General features: G+C 60.3%; 1 protein-coding gene and 1 long non-coding RNA gene across 2 annotated transcripts; one reads left to right on the top strand and one right to left on the bottom strand.

Annotated features, from left to right (window-relative positions):
* Window positions 1-9,044: 9,044 nt before the first annotated feature.
* ADRA2B (adrenoceptor alpha 2B) lies at window positions 9,045-10,409 on the bottom strand. Its single transcript, NM_001164012.1, has one exon. The coding sequence runs from the start codon at window positions 10,407-10,409 to the stop codon at window positions 9,045-9,047; it is 1,365 nt and encodes a 454-aa protein (NP_001157484.1).
* Window positions 10,410-10,923: 514 nt separating this feature from the next.
* LOC106781674 (uncharacterized) lies at window positions 10,924-16,031 on the top strand. The gene is made up of 3 exons (XR_011426287.1): window positions 10,924-11,149; window positions 11,455-11,684; window positions 13,298-16,031. It is a non-coding gene; the product is annotated as an uncharacterized lncRNA (long non-coding RNA).
* Window positions 16,032-16,701: the final 670 nt, after the last annotated feature.

Genomic DNA, 16,701 nt, shown 5'->3' with positions numbered 1-16,701 from the left:
GCTTGGCAGGGCACGGTCAGGCCTGGGATACACGGTGGATGAGACAGACCCCCTCCCAGCCCTGGGGGAGCTCGCCGTCTAGCAGGAGTCAGAGACAAGCAGCAGCCAGGTCTGTGAGGTCCTAGCACACTGGCTGGAGCAACCTTAGAGCAAGGAGGGAGGAGGGTTTGGTGGGGAGGGGCCAGGAAGGTGCAGCGTGTGGGGACGGGCCAGGGGGCTGCAGGCAGAGGGAACTGGGCTCAAATCCTACTCCTGGAGCACAGAGGGCGACAGCGCCTGCTCAGACCAGGTGACCAGACTCACAAGCAGCACAGAGGCCATTCAACTGTGAGGGCTGGCGCTGCCCGAAGCTTCCTTGCCTTGTTTCACACGCTCCTGGAGGAGAAGACCTCTTAAAGTGCCTGCATCCCTTCCCAGCTCTTCCCACCCCTCCACAGCCCAGGGCAAGACGTGCTGGCCCAAAAGCCCCCACGCTCACCAGGTCCAGCCCCGCTGCCTGGCCTCACCACCCCGCCGCGCTCAGACCTGCCCTATGTGGCAGCTGTGCTTCCACATGCAGTTTTCTCAGAAGTTCTGGGGTCCTCTGGGAGCTGACATCCGACCCCTGGGGGCCCCTACTGCAGCAGCAGTGCAGGAATCCAAGGTCTCCAGAGACGGCCCTCTTCACCACCCCCAGCGGTTCCCCTCACCTCAGGCTGGCAGCCCTTGCCCTGTGGCCCCTAGCGTTCTCCCTAGACCTGGGGGGCAAATCGGGTTCCTCTTGTGCTCCAGCCGCCATCGTTTGAGAATGCCTGCCTGGCACGCCCTGCTGCCTTGTTTCCGCTCATGGAGAGAGCTCTGGGGTCCGTTACTGATGTCTGCCACGGGCACAGCAGGAAGGGGGTGGGCATACTGTGGCGTATTTGACCTATTCGCCTGAGAATCGTCCCCTCCCAGCTGCAGGCTGGAGAAATCCTGGCAGAGCTCTCGCTGGGAGAGGCTTCGGAGCCTGTGGAGCAGGGAGAGAGGGGCGGCAGGTAGCGCAGACTCCATACACAGGAGTCCGGGACAGACAGTCCTCCCTCCTGCCATCAGGCCACTGAGCAGTGAGTCAGGGGCCACCTGGGGGACAGAGGTTCTGCCAGCTCACCTTGGAGAGGACCTGGACTTCTAGAGGGGTGATTCTCATGGCTCTGCCACTCATGGGTGCCAACTCTGCGCTCCCACACTCTATTAGGACATTTTATATATCATCTCTACCTCTCAACACACCTGTCCAATCTTAAGGTAGTTAATGTTACCCCATTTTAAAGGTGAGGAAATTGAGGCTCAGAGAGGTTTCGCAGTTTGCCTGAGGCTACACAGCCGGTAGGCGATGCAGCTAGGTTTGACTGCAAGGCCAGTACTCTTTTCATGCTGCCACCGGATGACCCAACCACGCCCTCCCTCTGCCTCTCCCCTCTTTGTCCACCCCCATCTTCTCTTCCACACTCTGGGACGGGTCCCTGCCACCACCTCCTGGGACGCATGGCGCTCCCCCAGCTCTGCGGGACAATTCTCCTGCCTCTGGCTCAGCCAAGGCCAGGAAGGAATCTTCCAAAAGAATTTCTCTAGGAAACTATGGAAAGAAACAAAACAAAACAGAAAAATTAAACACCAAATCAGAGACATTCCCGGAGAGCAGGGCCCCCAGCCTAGGCAACTGACGCCAAGGCTGCCCCACTTTGCTGGGGAAGCTCACTGGGTCAACAATGTTTTCTGTGCGGCTGCTCTGTGCTGGGCCATGAGAGGAGCCCCGGGGCCAATGAGGCAGAGAGCCCCTGCCCCTGCCAGGGAGCCCGCGGGCCACAGTGGGCCTGTCTCCAGGAGCCACATCCTCTCCCTGTGTCGTTTCAGGCCGTGCCCCCGTGGGAGCAAGCCTTCCCCAGGAGCCCCCTCCCCTCTTGCCTCTCCCAGGGGACCTCCCCCCTCCTCTCTGCTGCCCCCCAGCTCGAGCCCCCTTCCAGCCTTACTGTGGACACAATGTCAAGCACAGGCTTGGTACAGTCACCTCTGCACTGGCCCACTCCCGTCCCACCAGCTCCCAGCCTGCCTTGGGGGAATGTCTTTCAAGATGACCCTTCGGAGGGTCATGCCACCTAGGTTTCCCTGGGACACAGGCAGGCGTCAGGGGCAGGACAGGGAGGTGGCTGGGGGTGTTACTCGAGCCTGGGGTGGGCAGGAGGGGCTGCTTCCTGAAAATAGCAACAGAAGCAGGGGCAGGGAGGGGGCAGGGGACCACTGACTCGGTGCCTCCTCTCTCTCTGCCCTTGCCCAGTGGCTCCTGGGGCAGCACCCAGGACATCATTCGAACCATGCTCCTATGCAACTCCTTCGTCTGACAATGAGGAATTTGAAGCCTAGAGAGGTGAAGGCATTTGCCCAAGATCACCCAGGAATTTGGTGGCCCTGTTGGGACCATGACCGGAGCCTCTGGACCCCAGCCAGTACTTCTGAGACAGCAGAGGAAATCCTTCAAGCAGCTGCCAGCCCTGGGCCCACCCAACTCCAGCTGCCAGGCCAGCAGGGGGTGAAGAGGTCACTCCTCTCCTGCCTGAATTTGCAACTGGGACAGCTGTGTCAAACTGGCACTTGACAACATGCACCCAGGGACCTAGCGGAGTGGAGTCCGCTGCCTGTGACCACCCCACCACGCTCCCCCACACTGGGGGCCAGAGAGCTGGGTTTAACCCTCGCCTGCCCGCACTGTCCGGGGACTCATAGGCAGCCTCCCACGCTCCCCCACTCACAGCTGCAGCTGGGCTGGGGTGGGAACTAGGATGGACGCAGCGACACCCGGGCTCCCCACACCATGGCCCAGCCCTTTTCCCTCTTGGAGCAGCCCAGGTCTCCTGGGGTTGGAGGTAGTGGCAGTCCATCTGAGCAGTGGCTGCTCTGAGATTGGAGGGGCCTAAGCCTCAGCTCCAGAGGAGCCTGCCCCCTCCCCAGGGAAATCAAAGGTGCAGGACCCTCGCACCCTCAGCTGGGGCCCAGCACCTCCCCCTCCTGCTGGAGAGCCAGTGGCCCCAGGGGGCTGCAGTGGAGCCAAAAATAGCCCTGGCTTGCCAGGGAGGAAGGCTCTTTTTTGGTCTCCAGTCTGTTCCGGTCCCCTTGCAACCACAGTGGTCCACTGAGCCTGCAGGCCCCATGAACTGCCAGGATCATCCCCGAGGGAGAGGCAGAAGTCAGAGTTAGCAGAAGGCAGAGGCGAGGCTCAGAGAAGGGGGAGCAGTCACTGAGGACCCGGAAGTGGGAAGGGCCAGGAGAAGGGAAGGGAGGGAGGGAGGAGGGGGAGAGAGGAAGGAAGCAGCACAGAATCCCAGGGGTAGAGGGGGGGTATTACAGGGAGGCGCCTCTCCCCTTCAAATCACTGCTAATCAATACATGGCCGCAAGGCCAAGCCAAGGGCAGGAGCCTTTGGCCAGAGGCCAGGTGAGGGTGTGAGAAGATCAGAGCCAGCGAGCCCTGGGGAGGGTGCGAGCTGACATCCAGGCTCCTTCCAGCGCTGGCCTTCTGACAGCAGCCTTCCCCACACCACTGGATGGAAGAAAGGACGGATGCAGGAGCTCGAAGAATCCCAGATCTAATTTTAGCTGAGTGCCCCCCACCTCCCCTGCTAACAGGGAGCAGAGCTGGGAGCGGGGGAGCCTCCCACCCGCTGCCGGGGCTCCTGTTCTAGGGGACCTGCCAGCAGGCAGGGAGATTACCCCCAAAACACAGGGTCTCTGCAGTGAGTCCCTCCAGCTCACACAGGCAGGAGCTCTGCTGGGCTGGGAGGGCCCCGAGCCTGCTCCCCACTGTTGAGGAGATGGATGCTGAAGCCAATTAGTGACAAAGTTGAAATTAGATTGGGTGGGTTCCTGTCCTCCCTCTGGATGACCTCAAGCAAGTCCCTCAACCTGCCTCAGTTTCCTCACCTCTAAAGTGGGGATGGTAATCACTCCAGGCTCAGAGGAGGCGGGCCAGGCACTGGCCCTAATGACTCAGAGCTGTCATTAGTCTTCTCACCATGGCCCAACTTAGACGGCCCCACACTGATCCGTCACTCCAGACTGCTTCTGTACTGAGCTACACAGGCGAAGAAAACACAGCCTTGGTCCTGCCCAGGAGCTCGACTCTAAGAAGAACTGATTAACTCCAGGAACCTGCATGTCTGGACCTTCCCGGGAGCTGCGGCGAGGGTGGGGCAGACATGGATCCTCAAGCTGGGGACCTTGGGGACCACAGGGGCAACCCGTCGTGGGCAGGCAGGGACACCGAGGCCCTGGGAAGGACCCAGCCCTGCCTGGGGGCAGCCAAGCAGATGACAGCAGAAGCAGGGTATGACCCTGGCCTCCCTGCCATCTCAGCTGTGATTTTCACCAGCACAGAAGTCCCGCCCCAGCCCTGCTGCCCACAGTGAGCAGGCCCCCTGAGCAGAGCTCCCGGCAGCACCGGGGAAGTGAAAGGTCACCCAGGATCGACCCCAGCTGGGCAGATGCCGTCTCCCCAGGCAGCAGCAACTGCATCAGCAGGCGGTAGCTGGCAAGGCCTCACACCCCCTTCCCAGCACACTCCCCCCAAACACACAAGACGGAGATCACACAGAGGATGGGGAGAGGGCAAGGGCCTGAAGAACCCACAAGCCGCCTCCGCCCTGAGTCTTGGTGGCAGGTCAGCAGGGCCTTCTGCCCACAGGTACCCTCTGAGCAGGTGGGTGGAGAGTCCCTCCTGCAACAATGCTCCAAAGAGGGATTCTCAGCTGCCCTGAATTTCTCAGCCACTGGCATGAGGCAAGAGCTGGGTCTGAACTCCCTTTCAAGGGTATCCCTGTGATCTAAGGACCCAGACTCTCACAGAGCGGGTGCAGTTGGGGGATCGGTCTTCCTGAGCCCTCCACCCCACCCCTTCTTTACCTGTCTTCCCTATCGGCGCCTCCCTTTGTTCAGGGGCATCTGAGGAGAGGGGTCTCCAGAAGTCAGCAGTGCTAGCCAGGACAGTGCACACCCACCTCGGGAGCCACCAGGCCCTCCTGCTGCCCCTGCCCTCACCTCCAAGGAAAAGCTGGGATCACCCCATATCGCTGCTGCTCTGAGCCCACCTCATCAACTCACCAACCCTCAGATAGGCTCCGGGTAAAATCAAAAGCAGGCACAGCTCCCACAGAACAGCAGGAATTGAGAGGAAAAGGCCTGAGTGGGAGCCAAGGGTCCTGGGATCCAGGTCCAGCTGCACCACCCATTAGCCGTGTGGCGCTGGGCAAGTCCTCAGGACTCCACCTTCCTTTCTTCATCGGAGAACTGAAAAAGGTGGCAAAATGGGGACAAGCCTGGCACAGGACTTGGTACACGGTGGACCATCAACAGATGGCTCCTGAGTGTGGGCCTGTTATTCCCTGAGTGTGGATGCAATCCCTTTAGTACGGGGATGCGGCATGGTGGGTACAGAGTTGAGCAACCTGGGGTCTAGACCCGGCTCTATGACCACGTGGCGATGGGGAGTCCAACGCAAGTCATCTCTCTCCGGGCCTCAGTTTCTTCTTTAATAAAATTCAGGGACTGGACTGAGCTCTAAGGAACGGAAAACCTGTGACACCCCCATTGCTTACGCATTCCATAGGTGTGATAGACATGAGCAGTCGATCACAGCACTGCCGCCTACTGAATCTCCCAGATGCAGTTTCAGAATCCCCAAACGCCCAGTGCCTGCTGGGTGACCCTGAGCCTCAGTGTCCTCTTCTGTAAAATGGCCACACCCAGCAAGGTTGTGAGGATTAAATGAGACGATGTTTTCAAAATGGGCTGCCAGCAGTCCAGCACCAGCAGGATAATTTTCTGCCACCATTTCCAAGACTGGGCAGGGAGCTCTTCTCCCAGGCCCATGGCCCTGCCCCCTGCAGACCCTCAGGCAACAGGGGACAGTGTGGTCCAGTGGAAAGAGCTTGGGCCTGGATGACCTCTGTCAAGTCGTTAAACCTTTCTGAGCCTCAGTTTCCCTTGAATAAAATGGGCTGACACTTATCTTACAAGATGGGTGTAAGGGTTAAATGAGGAAATCAGACAAAATGCCAGGAGAGCAATTGGCTCAGTAAATGGGAGCGAATGAACTACTCTGATCTACCCTCATCAGGCTCAGGGCCTTAGGGGTGGGAGCTCCTCAGGGCGGGGTGTGACTCTCTTAAGTCCTCAGTGAAGCCCAATGTCCCCCAATAATGGTGAAGCCGTGGCCCCACCAAAGTATGAATCCTTGGTCAAGGTGGGGCTAGGGGGTGGCCTCCCACCACCAGACCCTTGGGGCCTCACTGCTTCTCCCCCCGCTGTCCCCTCCCAGGCCTCACTGTGCCCTGGGGTCTGCACTGGCACCCACCTTATCCCCCGCCCCCTGCGGGCGCCCCTGCCCTCAGAACAAGGCCAGCCTGGTTCAGGCCGCAAAGGCTGCCCTCTCTGAGGTGGGACAGGAAGCCTGGTGGACTCAACCCCTAACCCAACTCACAGGGCGGCTTGAGGCCTCAGACACTTCTCTGGGAGCGGAGGAGACTGACGGGCATGACGTCCGCAGGCCTCCCAGCTCTGACGCCGGGGCCTGCGTCTTTAGTGTGGGAGGCCTGAAGCGGAGCAGCTCCATTCGAGAGCCCCTCACCGAAGGCAGCAGCTTAAACATTGCGCAGAGTGACGTCCTTCCCTCCCTCCCGTGCTCCTCTCACCCCATGTGGGTGGTGCCCGACCACCTCCACGGCCTCCAGCTGCTGCCCCTGACCACCCAGCAAGGCTTCAAACTGTTACAAATTCACCAAATACAGCATCCTTTGCATGTGCTGTTCCCCTGCCAGAAACACCTTCCTATCTTCCCTCTTGGTGCACTCCTGCTCTTCCCCCAAGACCCAGCCCAGAGGCCACCTCCTCCAGGAAGACCTCCCTTCCCAGGCATCCAGTCTCTGGCCACTCGCACCCCACTGACTTGTAATGATGAATAAGGGATGCTGATGAAAAAAGCAGGCAGGCAGGTGGGTGGGCACCAGCCAGCCACACCTGGAGGAGGAGAGAGCACCAGCCCTGGGAGGGAGCCCATGCGCAGTCTGCTATGCAAGTAGCTGACGAGTAACTATTCCGGGCAGCCCTTGGGCAACGAGGACACAGCTTGCTTATTACAAAATATCTTTTATTGATAAAATAGCTCAGACTTTTGAAAAATACCTGCATATCACGACAAGGGGGCCAGAGGCAACAATAGCAGGAGTCCCATGGGGCACACGTGAGACCAGTCAGCAGATGTGATAAGTCAGCCCCGCCCCTAGGCCCAGCCTCCCCAGCCTGGCCCCAGGCAAGTCCCCACCCTCACACCGCGATGGAGGAATGAGCTGGACTGCCCCTTCCTCAGGAGGGACCCTCTTTGGTCCCCTCCATTGACTCCACCCCAGAAAACTCTCTTAGCACCCCTCCAAATCTGGCCAGGTCCATCAGAGCACCAACAGTGCCTGTGCCGCTCAGCCCACCCCCAAGCTAAGATGCCCACTGGCTTAATGCTTCAGTGAGGCACTCCCATGGAGATGGGGAAACATCCTTCATATGCTCCCAATTGTTCTGGGTGCCAGGATCTGGGGTACGAGAGAGTACCAGGAGGGAGAAGCCCCCGGAGCCCATCGGTAGGGTGGAACAACATGGCTGGGCAACTGGCACCCACCAGGGTGGGATCAGTCATGCATCACAAGGACCCATCTGGGATTTGGAGACCCACCAGGGTGCTCCGGTGGGAGGCTCCCCCAGGAAGCCACAGGGCCCTTGCTCACCTGCTCCAGCCCCAGCACCCTACCTGGGGCTCTGTCACCTGCCACAGGCTCTCATCTCAGACTGTTCTCAGGGTGTAGGTATTTTTAGCTATCTTGGGGAAACAATTTGCCTGCTTGATGACAAAAGACATCCCCCACTGGGGGGCCCAAGCTACTGAAAACCCTCTTGGTGTTGCAGGTGAAATGTCAAGAAATTGTCATGCAGCATAATAACTCAAACCTTTACAGGCACAAGAACACATTCTCAAAGAAATCCGTTAACTGAAATAGTGGTTCTGTCTGCCACTCCCCACTTCCAGTTTGGGGTAGGAATTCACACACCCCAGGCACAGAACAAAAGTCTACAGGAAGAGAGGTGGTGGTAAACACAGAGAAAGGGGATTTTTATATCACCAAATAATCACATTTTCTGGTTCTCTAGTGCATTCCCCCATGGAGCCCAAAGCTTTCTGCAAAGACTTTCATCTCCCCGCGGCAAGTAGGCGGCAAGCTATTGTCGCCCCGGTTTTCGCAGGGGGTGAATGCCAGCGATCAGGGATCTCCTGTGGAGGCAGAGGCCAGGCCTCCAGACCACCCCACTGAGGCACCTACGTGCCCATCCGCTTCCCAGAGGGGCGCCAGGTGAGGAAAACGATCCACAGCTCTGGCCTCTAACAGAGCTACAGATCCAAAAGCAAGAGGAAGGGGACAGAAGGGCCCAGAGACAGTTCCAGCCCATAAATCCCCACCCAGCGCCTGACGAGGACCATGGGTGCCCAACGTGGATGCACAGTCGTCATTTCTGCCTCCTCCTCAGCAGCAGGCCCTCCTGGGAAAAGTGGAAGTCTGGCTTCCTGCTCAACATGGGGAAGATGAGAAAGAAACAAAAACACCACAAGCAAGCAACCTGCCAAGAACACAGGGTCCTTGAGGAAGGGAAGCCCATCCATCGGCTTGCCGAGGTCTGGGGTTCCGGGAGAGAGGTGCTCTATCCTAGCCTGGCCTCGGCTATATTCAGGAAGGCCTAAGCCTTATCCATCTGCCCGTGCTCAGGCAAGGGGTGGAGAAGACATTGCCCCACAGCTGAGCCAGCAAAGGGAGGCTTCAAATGGACCCCTGTGAACAGCATCCCTGCCCCTGCCCATCTTAGTGGGCTCCCACGATGAGGCCTGTAGGACCTGAGCAGGGACCAGAAAGCCACAGGAAGGTGGCCACATAACACATGGCAAGAAGCAGGGCAGCCCTGGTGCCACTTGGCACCAACCCCTCATGGGCAGGCGGCTCACCATGCCGTCTGGGTCCACTGGCGGCAAAGGATCCTTCGGAAGGCACGGCGAAAGTCCTGGTTGAAGATGGTGTAGATGACGGGGTTCAGCGAGCTGTTGCAGTAGCCGATCCAGAAAAAGAACTGGAAGAGGCCGTGGGGCACCTTGCAGTGCTGGGGGCAGATGGCACCCAGGCTGTAGCTGAAGAAGAAGGGGAACCAGCAGAGCACGAAGACGCCAATGACCACGGCCAGCACGAAGGTGAACCGCTTCTCCCGAGTCAGCTGTGCCCGCCGCCGCCACCACTGCGCACCTGCAGTGGCCACACCCCTGCCCAGGAGCACCTGGCCACGTAGGGTCGCCAGCACCCGGGAGCCCTGTGGCTGCTGCAGGGGTGGGCTGCAAGCTGAGGCAGGAGATGCTGGCAACGCCTGAGGCTCACACTCTTCCTCCCCCTCCTCCTCCTCCTCCTCCTCTTCCTCCTCCTCTTCAGCTTCCTCCTCCAGAGATGCCCCACAAACTCCTTCCTTCTGATCCTGGCCTGAACTAGGAAGGGCAGGCCAGCTGGGGGGCAAGGCAGGGGTCCCAGAATCTTCAGGGGTCTCTGCCTCCTTCTCCCCAGTGGGCTCGGAGTGTCCATTGGCCTCTCCGGCAGCAGCCAGACAAGAGGCCACAGTGGGCAGTTTGGCTGAGGCTGAAGCTCCTGCAGGGACTGGGTGGGGCTGCTTAGACCCACCTCCCCCAGGGCCTCCCTTGGCCCTGGGACCTCTGAGGTGGCTGCGTTTAGCAATCAGGTAGATGCGCAGGTAGACAAGGATCATGATGAGGCAGGGTGCAAAGAAGGATCCGATGCTGGAGGCCAGGATATACCAGGCCTCTTGGTTGAGCTTGCACTGCGGCCGCCCGCGCGGCTGGGGGCCCTGGTCCCCCTTGTAGATAAGGGGCGGCAGCGAGATGACAGCTGCGATGAGCCACACGGTGAGGATGATGCACTTGATGCGGCGCGGGGTGCGCTTGGTGTTGTACTCCAGCGCGCGCGTCACGGCCCAGTAGCGGTCCAGGCTGATGGCGCACAGGTGCACGATGGAAGACGTACAGAAGAGCACGTCGAGCGCCAGGTACACCTCACACCACGTGCGCCGGAAGTACCAGTAGCCCAGCAGCTCATTGGCCAACGAGAAAGGGATGATGAGCGTGGCCACCAGGATGTCGGCAGCGGCCAGCGACACCAGGAACAGGTTCTGCGGGGCGCGCAGCGAGCGGCTCGTCAACACAGCCAGGATGACCAGCGCGTTGCCAAAGATGGTGAAGAGGATGAGGAAGGTGATGACCGCCGCAATGGCTGCAGTGGCCTGCACGGAGTAGGGCTCCTGGTGGTCCATGGCGGGATCGGACGCGGCCAGAAGGGGCGCTGCTCGCCCAGCGCGTGCACAGCCCGCGACAGCCCTGTCCCACCCAGCTCGGCTAGACAAGGGGGTCACCCCCCTGGCGGCGCTGAAGGCGCTGGAGCCCCATGGCCAGGCCGAAAGGCGGTTAGAAGGTTGGGGGACGCCCGGGGCCAGCCGCTGCCCTCCTACATCCTGTTCCACCAGAGCCCGGCGTCCCTGCAGCCCGCCCCAGAGAAGTTTTCCAAGTTGTCCCGCTGCCGTCTCCGCCCAGCCCAGGACGGGGGGAAAGTTGCGCCCTCCCGCAACGAGGCTGCTGGACGTACGCTGGGGCGCAGGGCCCGGCGGGCCGGGCGGGGGCCGCGCCGCCGGCTGTCGGAGGAGGCGCGGAGGCCGAGGAGCCCGCTCGCTTGCTCGCTCGAGCCTGGAGCCGCGCCTGCAGGCAGCCCGCCGCGGCAGGGGAGTCGAGAGGAGAGCGAGCGCGGCTGGAGGAGGGAGGAGACTGGAGGCGGGAGCAGGAGGTGGGGAGGGAGGCGGGGCGGGAGGGCGAGCGGACTAAGGGTGGGTGGAAGGTGCTCCTCACCGGAGGACGGGCGGGCAGCAACCTCCCCGCGCCCCCGGCTGCCGCCCTGACGCCCCAACCCCTTTGCCTCGCGCCTCCGCGCTGCAGGAGGTCACAGGGGCCCGGCGTGCTGGGTCTTTGGGACTCTGGGAAGGATGCTTGCAGAACTGGAAGGGTCGGTGCACGCGGGGAGCTGAGACGCGGCGCTGGCGCGTCAGCGGGCACCAAGGCGGGATCTTTTTCCTGCGGACTTAGGGGCTGAGTCCGAGCACCCGGGGCTAGGATGGTGGGCGCGAGCCGATCTCTCCTCCCACTGCCCAAAAGCCCCAAGGAGAGGGTGGGCGTCCGGGGGCGCCGGAGCGTAATAAACCATACACCACCTACCCGGCGCCGGAGGAGGAAGAAGCCGAGCGGAGGGGGTGGGGGAAGCGGGGAGACCGCCCCTAACCCCTTCCTCAAATGCTTTCCCGCCCCGACTAGATTCCGTCGGGCCTGCGGAGCCCCAGGAGGCGCGCGAGGCCAGGTTTGCGAGCGCCCCCTGCCGCCGCCCAGATGGCCTGCGGCTGGCCGGGAGACCCGCGTGCCCGCCGCCTCTTGCGGGCACCAAAAAGATTCCCAAGCCCGGTGGGGCAAGCGAGCGCTCAGCGATTTATGACTTCAGCTTTCCTGTTCTCCTGCAGCTGCCTCAGTTTCCTCCATTAAAGGCAAAGGTAAGAGGAAAACCGGCTTGGACTCAAATCTCAGCGACAACGGAGTCTCAGGCAAGGTTTTGTTGGGGGTGGACGACGCTTGGCAAACTTCGACCTCTTGACCAATAGGAAGAGGATGTCCTTGGCGCAGAGCAAGGGGAATTGTGGGGGCCAAGGGTGGGGTCTTTTTGATACAGCTCAGAGAAAGAGTAGGTCTCAGGGACAGCTATGAAGGGAGAAGCTTCCCTGTGCCTGTCTAGTGACCCCGAATCCCTGCGCTAGTCGTGCTGACTCTTCCACATTCACACTGCACACCCCTCTTGGAGTGGCGGCGCAAAGAGGAGTTGGGGAAAGAAGGAATTTCTGATTAAGCAACCCCCGCCCCACCCCCATCTGGCCTCAAAGAGCTATGGAGCAAGGCTCTCCCTCGGGCACCCTTGCCCTACCCACTCTCCCTGTGGCCACTGCCACCAGTGCCAGCCCGGGCAACCTCAAGGGTGCGTTTTTCCTCAGCTCCCAGAGTTCCTAGTGCTATAACCCGAGCCTATAGCCAGGCCTCATGTTTCTAACCCACAGCTCTGCGTGGCATCCACTGTATAAATAGACATCAATCCACCTGTGACAGTAGGGCTCCTCCAAGCATGCCCACTGGACCTTCAGTCCTGCCCGCTCCATCTTTATGGGACTAGGGAGGGTGAGCTCTCTGTGCCCACAATGTCTCACCCCTACCCAGGCTCAGATGGTGGTACCCCAGACGACCCCCCAGCCATGTGGCCCGGGAGTAGGGGGTCCTCCTTGATCCCAGGCTGTCCCTGCCTCCTGCCAGCCTACCCAGCTCCTCTGTTAGGTGCGAGTGCCCACAGCCTGATGGGGTGGGTGCTGTCTAGGTCAGATTCGGAGACAGCAGCCAGCCTCTCTTGCCCCCTCCAGAGTCAGGTTTTATGGATGCATCCTTCCCACTCCCTGAGCTGGGCCGGGCTGGGCTGGGCAGGGCCTGGGTCCGCAGTTGCCAAGGATGGAGAGGTCTCAGTAGCCCCTTCCCTGAGGAAGATCAGAGGGGTGGCCACCGGAGCCCAGGAACCAGCCACTTAAGCAACTACCTGCCCGTCCCCGTGACTCCCTGTCCCAGGGGCCTCAGAGTCTGAGCGCCCTGGCAGCCCGAACGGGCACTGGGAAGGCCCACGGTTTCACCCTCTCCAACCAAACTCAGGCTGGGGGACCAGCGGGGATCTCCCCAGACACTGCAGGCAGCATTGGCCTTTTGTCTCCTGGCCTGGTTTCCTTAAAAGGGAAACTTAAAAGGAAGTCCAGGCCTCTAGGACTCTGCAGGAACCGAGGCCAGGGCTGCTCATACTCCCTCCCTGCCCCATCCCCCCAACCTTGTGAGTCCCCGCTGGGGGATTCTCACCCGGGCCTTCCTCGAAGGGGCAGATCTGGGTCCACCCAGTGCCAGGCCCTGCTGGGCACCAGTCCCGGTGGGGACAACCAGGGAGAATCTACAGGCACTCCTGAGCCACTGCCCAGGCTCTGTTGCCTCTGTCGCCTCCCAGCCCCCCCCCCCCCCCCACAGACATGCCTCTGGCCCTCGGGGCAGTGGGGCCGTTACATAACTCAATTCCCACTCCTCTCTGCAGCTCTCCGTTGCTGTCACACACACCTTCCGGAGCTGCCTGCTCCACGCAGCCCTGCATGGATCAGAGCCATGGCCACAGCAGGGCTTCTTCAGCTCTTCCCCGACGAGATCTCAGCTTCCGTTGTCATCCTGTCCACCACCGCTGGCAGAGTTCAGTCCCAGACCCACAACCAGCCAGCAGCAGGAGCTGCCCGGATCCTTCCCAGCCACGGGTGGGGGAGGGGTGGACGGGACAGGCCCTGACCCGCCTTCCCGGCCCCACCAGGCTAATATTGGTCCCTAGACAGGCCCTGAGCTCCCACATGTCCCCCAGCCCTTTCCAGGGGCAGTGTGCTCTGCCAGAAACCCCCTCCTGACCGTTCCTTCTGTGCTTGGTGGGCCCCTGCTCTCTTTCAAGGTCCACTCACCTGCCACCACCACTCTCAGGCAGAGGGAGGTGCTCTGTTCTCCAGGGTCCCTGACTCCGTGCGCACAGCACCACTTTCACGCTGGGAGCACTGTACTAAGACGGCGTCCGAGGGGTTTCCGCCAGAGCAGACATCCCTTCTCTCTCCCCAACACCTGGCCAAGATTGTTGAATGGTGAGGGGTAGTGGCAGCAGGTAGTAGTGGATGACAGCCGTGAGCCTTTCTCAGACAGGTAGTGCCCGAATGAAGGCACCCCTGAAGGATGTCCTTGGAAAGAGGGGCCATGGGGGAAAGGTGACCTAGTAGCATCTTTTTCAAAGGAAGGGGAGACAGTTGTCCCGTCCCTGGCTGTGAGAGCACAGCAAGAGATGTGCCACCTCAGTTGAAAGCCCTGGAACCACTTCTGCAGAGCTGAGGGCTGAGACTGGCCCCAGGTCCTCCTGGACCAGGGCTGCAGAGGCTCCTGGCGCTGCCCTCCCGCCCCAGAGGGCCCACCGGGGTGCTCCTCACCTGGCGCCACACCCAGGCTTTCCCCTGAAGCCCCAGCCATTCAAGTCCCTGGGACCCTTGTCCCCAGGCCACCCCATATGACCCCACCTCCCCAGACCCCTGAGCCGTGCCCTCTACAACATAAGTCGGTCGTCCTCTCCCCCTCCTGGTCAAAACCCCAACCCTGGTCAAACCTAAATCATCCACCTGCCTTTGACAGGCGGCTGCTTTTTCCGGAGCAGAGCACTGTCTGCATCGACTGGCCGCACTTTAAATTCATGACCACAAAGCTCCATACGTCCCTAGCGGCTCCTTCCCACTCCAGGATCCGAACCCCTCACATTCTCCCCCGCCCCACCTATGACTTTACCTACACAGGAGAAAATGGAGGCCGACTGGAGGAACTCAGCCCCCACACACCTGCACCTGAGCTCCGACTCCGCTCGCTCGTAGCCAAGCCCTCCAGTGGGCCCCAGACCCTCTCACATCCCCCGGGACTCTGCTCCCTCTGTTATCCCCTCCCTGGCTGTCACTCCTCCACCACACAGGCCAGCCCGCTCTTAAGAAGCCCTCTATGGTTGTTGTCTCCCCTCCCCCACCACCACCGCCGCCACCCCACCCCACCACTGCAGCTGCCATCTCCTCCACCGTTTGCCTCAGCAGCCCTCGCTGGGCCGTCTGGTGGGTCACTCATGACTCCACATCTCCAAGTGCCAGGCTCATTTCTGTGTCCTCCTGACTCAGTTTCTCAGCAACACTTATCCAGTGGACAGCTCCCTTCCCTTGGAACACGCTGCAGTCCTGCCCCCTCCTCGCTGCCACTCCTTTTCAGCACCTTTTCTTCTCCCAAACTCGGAATCGGTGATCCCCAGAGTGGTTTTTGCCCCCTCCCTCCAAGGAACATTTGGCAATATCTGGAGACATTTTTGACTGTCACAGCAGGAGGAAGGGGGGTGCTACTGGCATCTAGTAGGTAGTGGCCAGTGATGCTGTTAGGGGTCTTAGGATGAACAGGACAGCCCCCCACAACAAAGGATTATGGGCACAACGCACTAAGAGAGCTGAGATTGAGAAACCCCGCTCTAAGGGATGCTGCACCCGGTTCAGTCCTGGGATCCCCTTTCTGCTGCACCTGAGCTCCTCTTGGGTAATTTCATCCAGCCCCATGGCTCCCACCTGGATGCTGATGCTCCCCAAATACATCTGCCCTGAGCTCCAGGCTCATGCAGCCCACACACTCCCCGACCCTCCCGTTCCATGGCTGGCAGCCTCAGACTTAACATACCCATTTCCCCTGAACCATGCCTGTCCCCTTGGTTCTCAGCGCTCCATCCAGTCACAAGTGCAGATGCCTCAACCTCCAAAACATACAAAAGCACCCACTTCTTCCTATTCCTACTACCCCCATCGCTCTCACTTGCACAACTTTACTGGCTTCCAACTGTGCTCCCTGCTTTCAACCCATTTTCCACAGAGCATCCAGAATGACTTTTAAAATCTTAAATCAGATCTTGTCACTCCCCTCCTTAGAACCCTGTTGCTCTTAGAATAAAACCACCCCCGCCGACCGACCTGGTCCTGCCTGCCTCCTCCCCTCTTCATCCCTCCACATCTTGCTTCTTCCTGCCTCAGGGCCTTTGCACTGGCTGCTTATTCCCCCACCCCCCCCCCCCAGATTTTTCCAGGGTAGCCTCCTCCAGTCATTCAGGTTTCAGTTGAAATGCCAACAACCTAAATGAAGGCTCCCCTCCCCCACTACTTATCAATCCCAGGTACTTTCTTATCGGCCTGTTTACTGCCCCCATCCCCACCCCTCAATAAACTCTACGAGGATAGAAACCCTGCCTTGCTCATCATGTTATTCCCACTGCCTGTAACAGAGCCAGCCTGGCACCTAATTCCACAGATGTCTGTTGAATGAGTGAATAAGTTGATGAGTGAGCCCACATAGCTATGTGGTTGGGAATTGGGGAACAGGCCACAGACCTTGGGGGTGGCTAGCCACCAGGGCTCTGGTCAATAGCCCAGGGCCCCGTACATATCACACCCCCCATGCTGGGGTTCCAGGGGCTGAACCACCAGAGTCAGAGTGGGGCTTGTGGAACCAGCCAAGAGCTCTCTGGCAATTCCGAGACCAAAAGCCACATCCTAACAGAGGACTGTGATGGCAGCCTCTGAAAGCTGGGAGGGCCTCATGGCACACACAGACATCACCTTCTCTGACCCAGTGTGGCCAGCGGGGAAACCCCAGCCCATTGCCGGAGGCCTGGCTCGCCGACTCAGAGACTGACAGGTCGTGAGGCAGTCACTCATTTGTCCAAGAGGCAGGGCTACTACAAGTGCATTCTCTGTCTCAGGGTTGGCCCAAAGCCTGTGCCTCGGCATCTCCCAGGGGAGCTGTCACTCTGCTAGGAGCACGGCCAGGGCGCCTGCCCACCCACTCCACCCTCACCCTCCTCCCATGTCTGGGGACAAGGCACAGTGTCCCCCTCCCACTGTGATCCTTCCC

This window comes from Equus caballus, chromosome 15, assembly GCF_041296265.1.
Source record: "Equus caballus isolate H_3958 breed thoroughbred chromosome 15, TB-T2T, whole genome shotgun sequence".
In the NCBI taxonomy this organism is placed as follows: domain Eukaryota; kingdom Metazoa; phylum Chordata; class Mammalia; order Perissodactyla; family Equidae; genus Equus; species Equus caballus.
The sequence above is the reverse complement of the archived record's forward strand: the minus strand, read 5'-3'. Positions and strand labels throughout refer to the sequence as shown.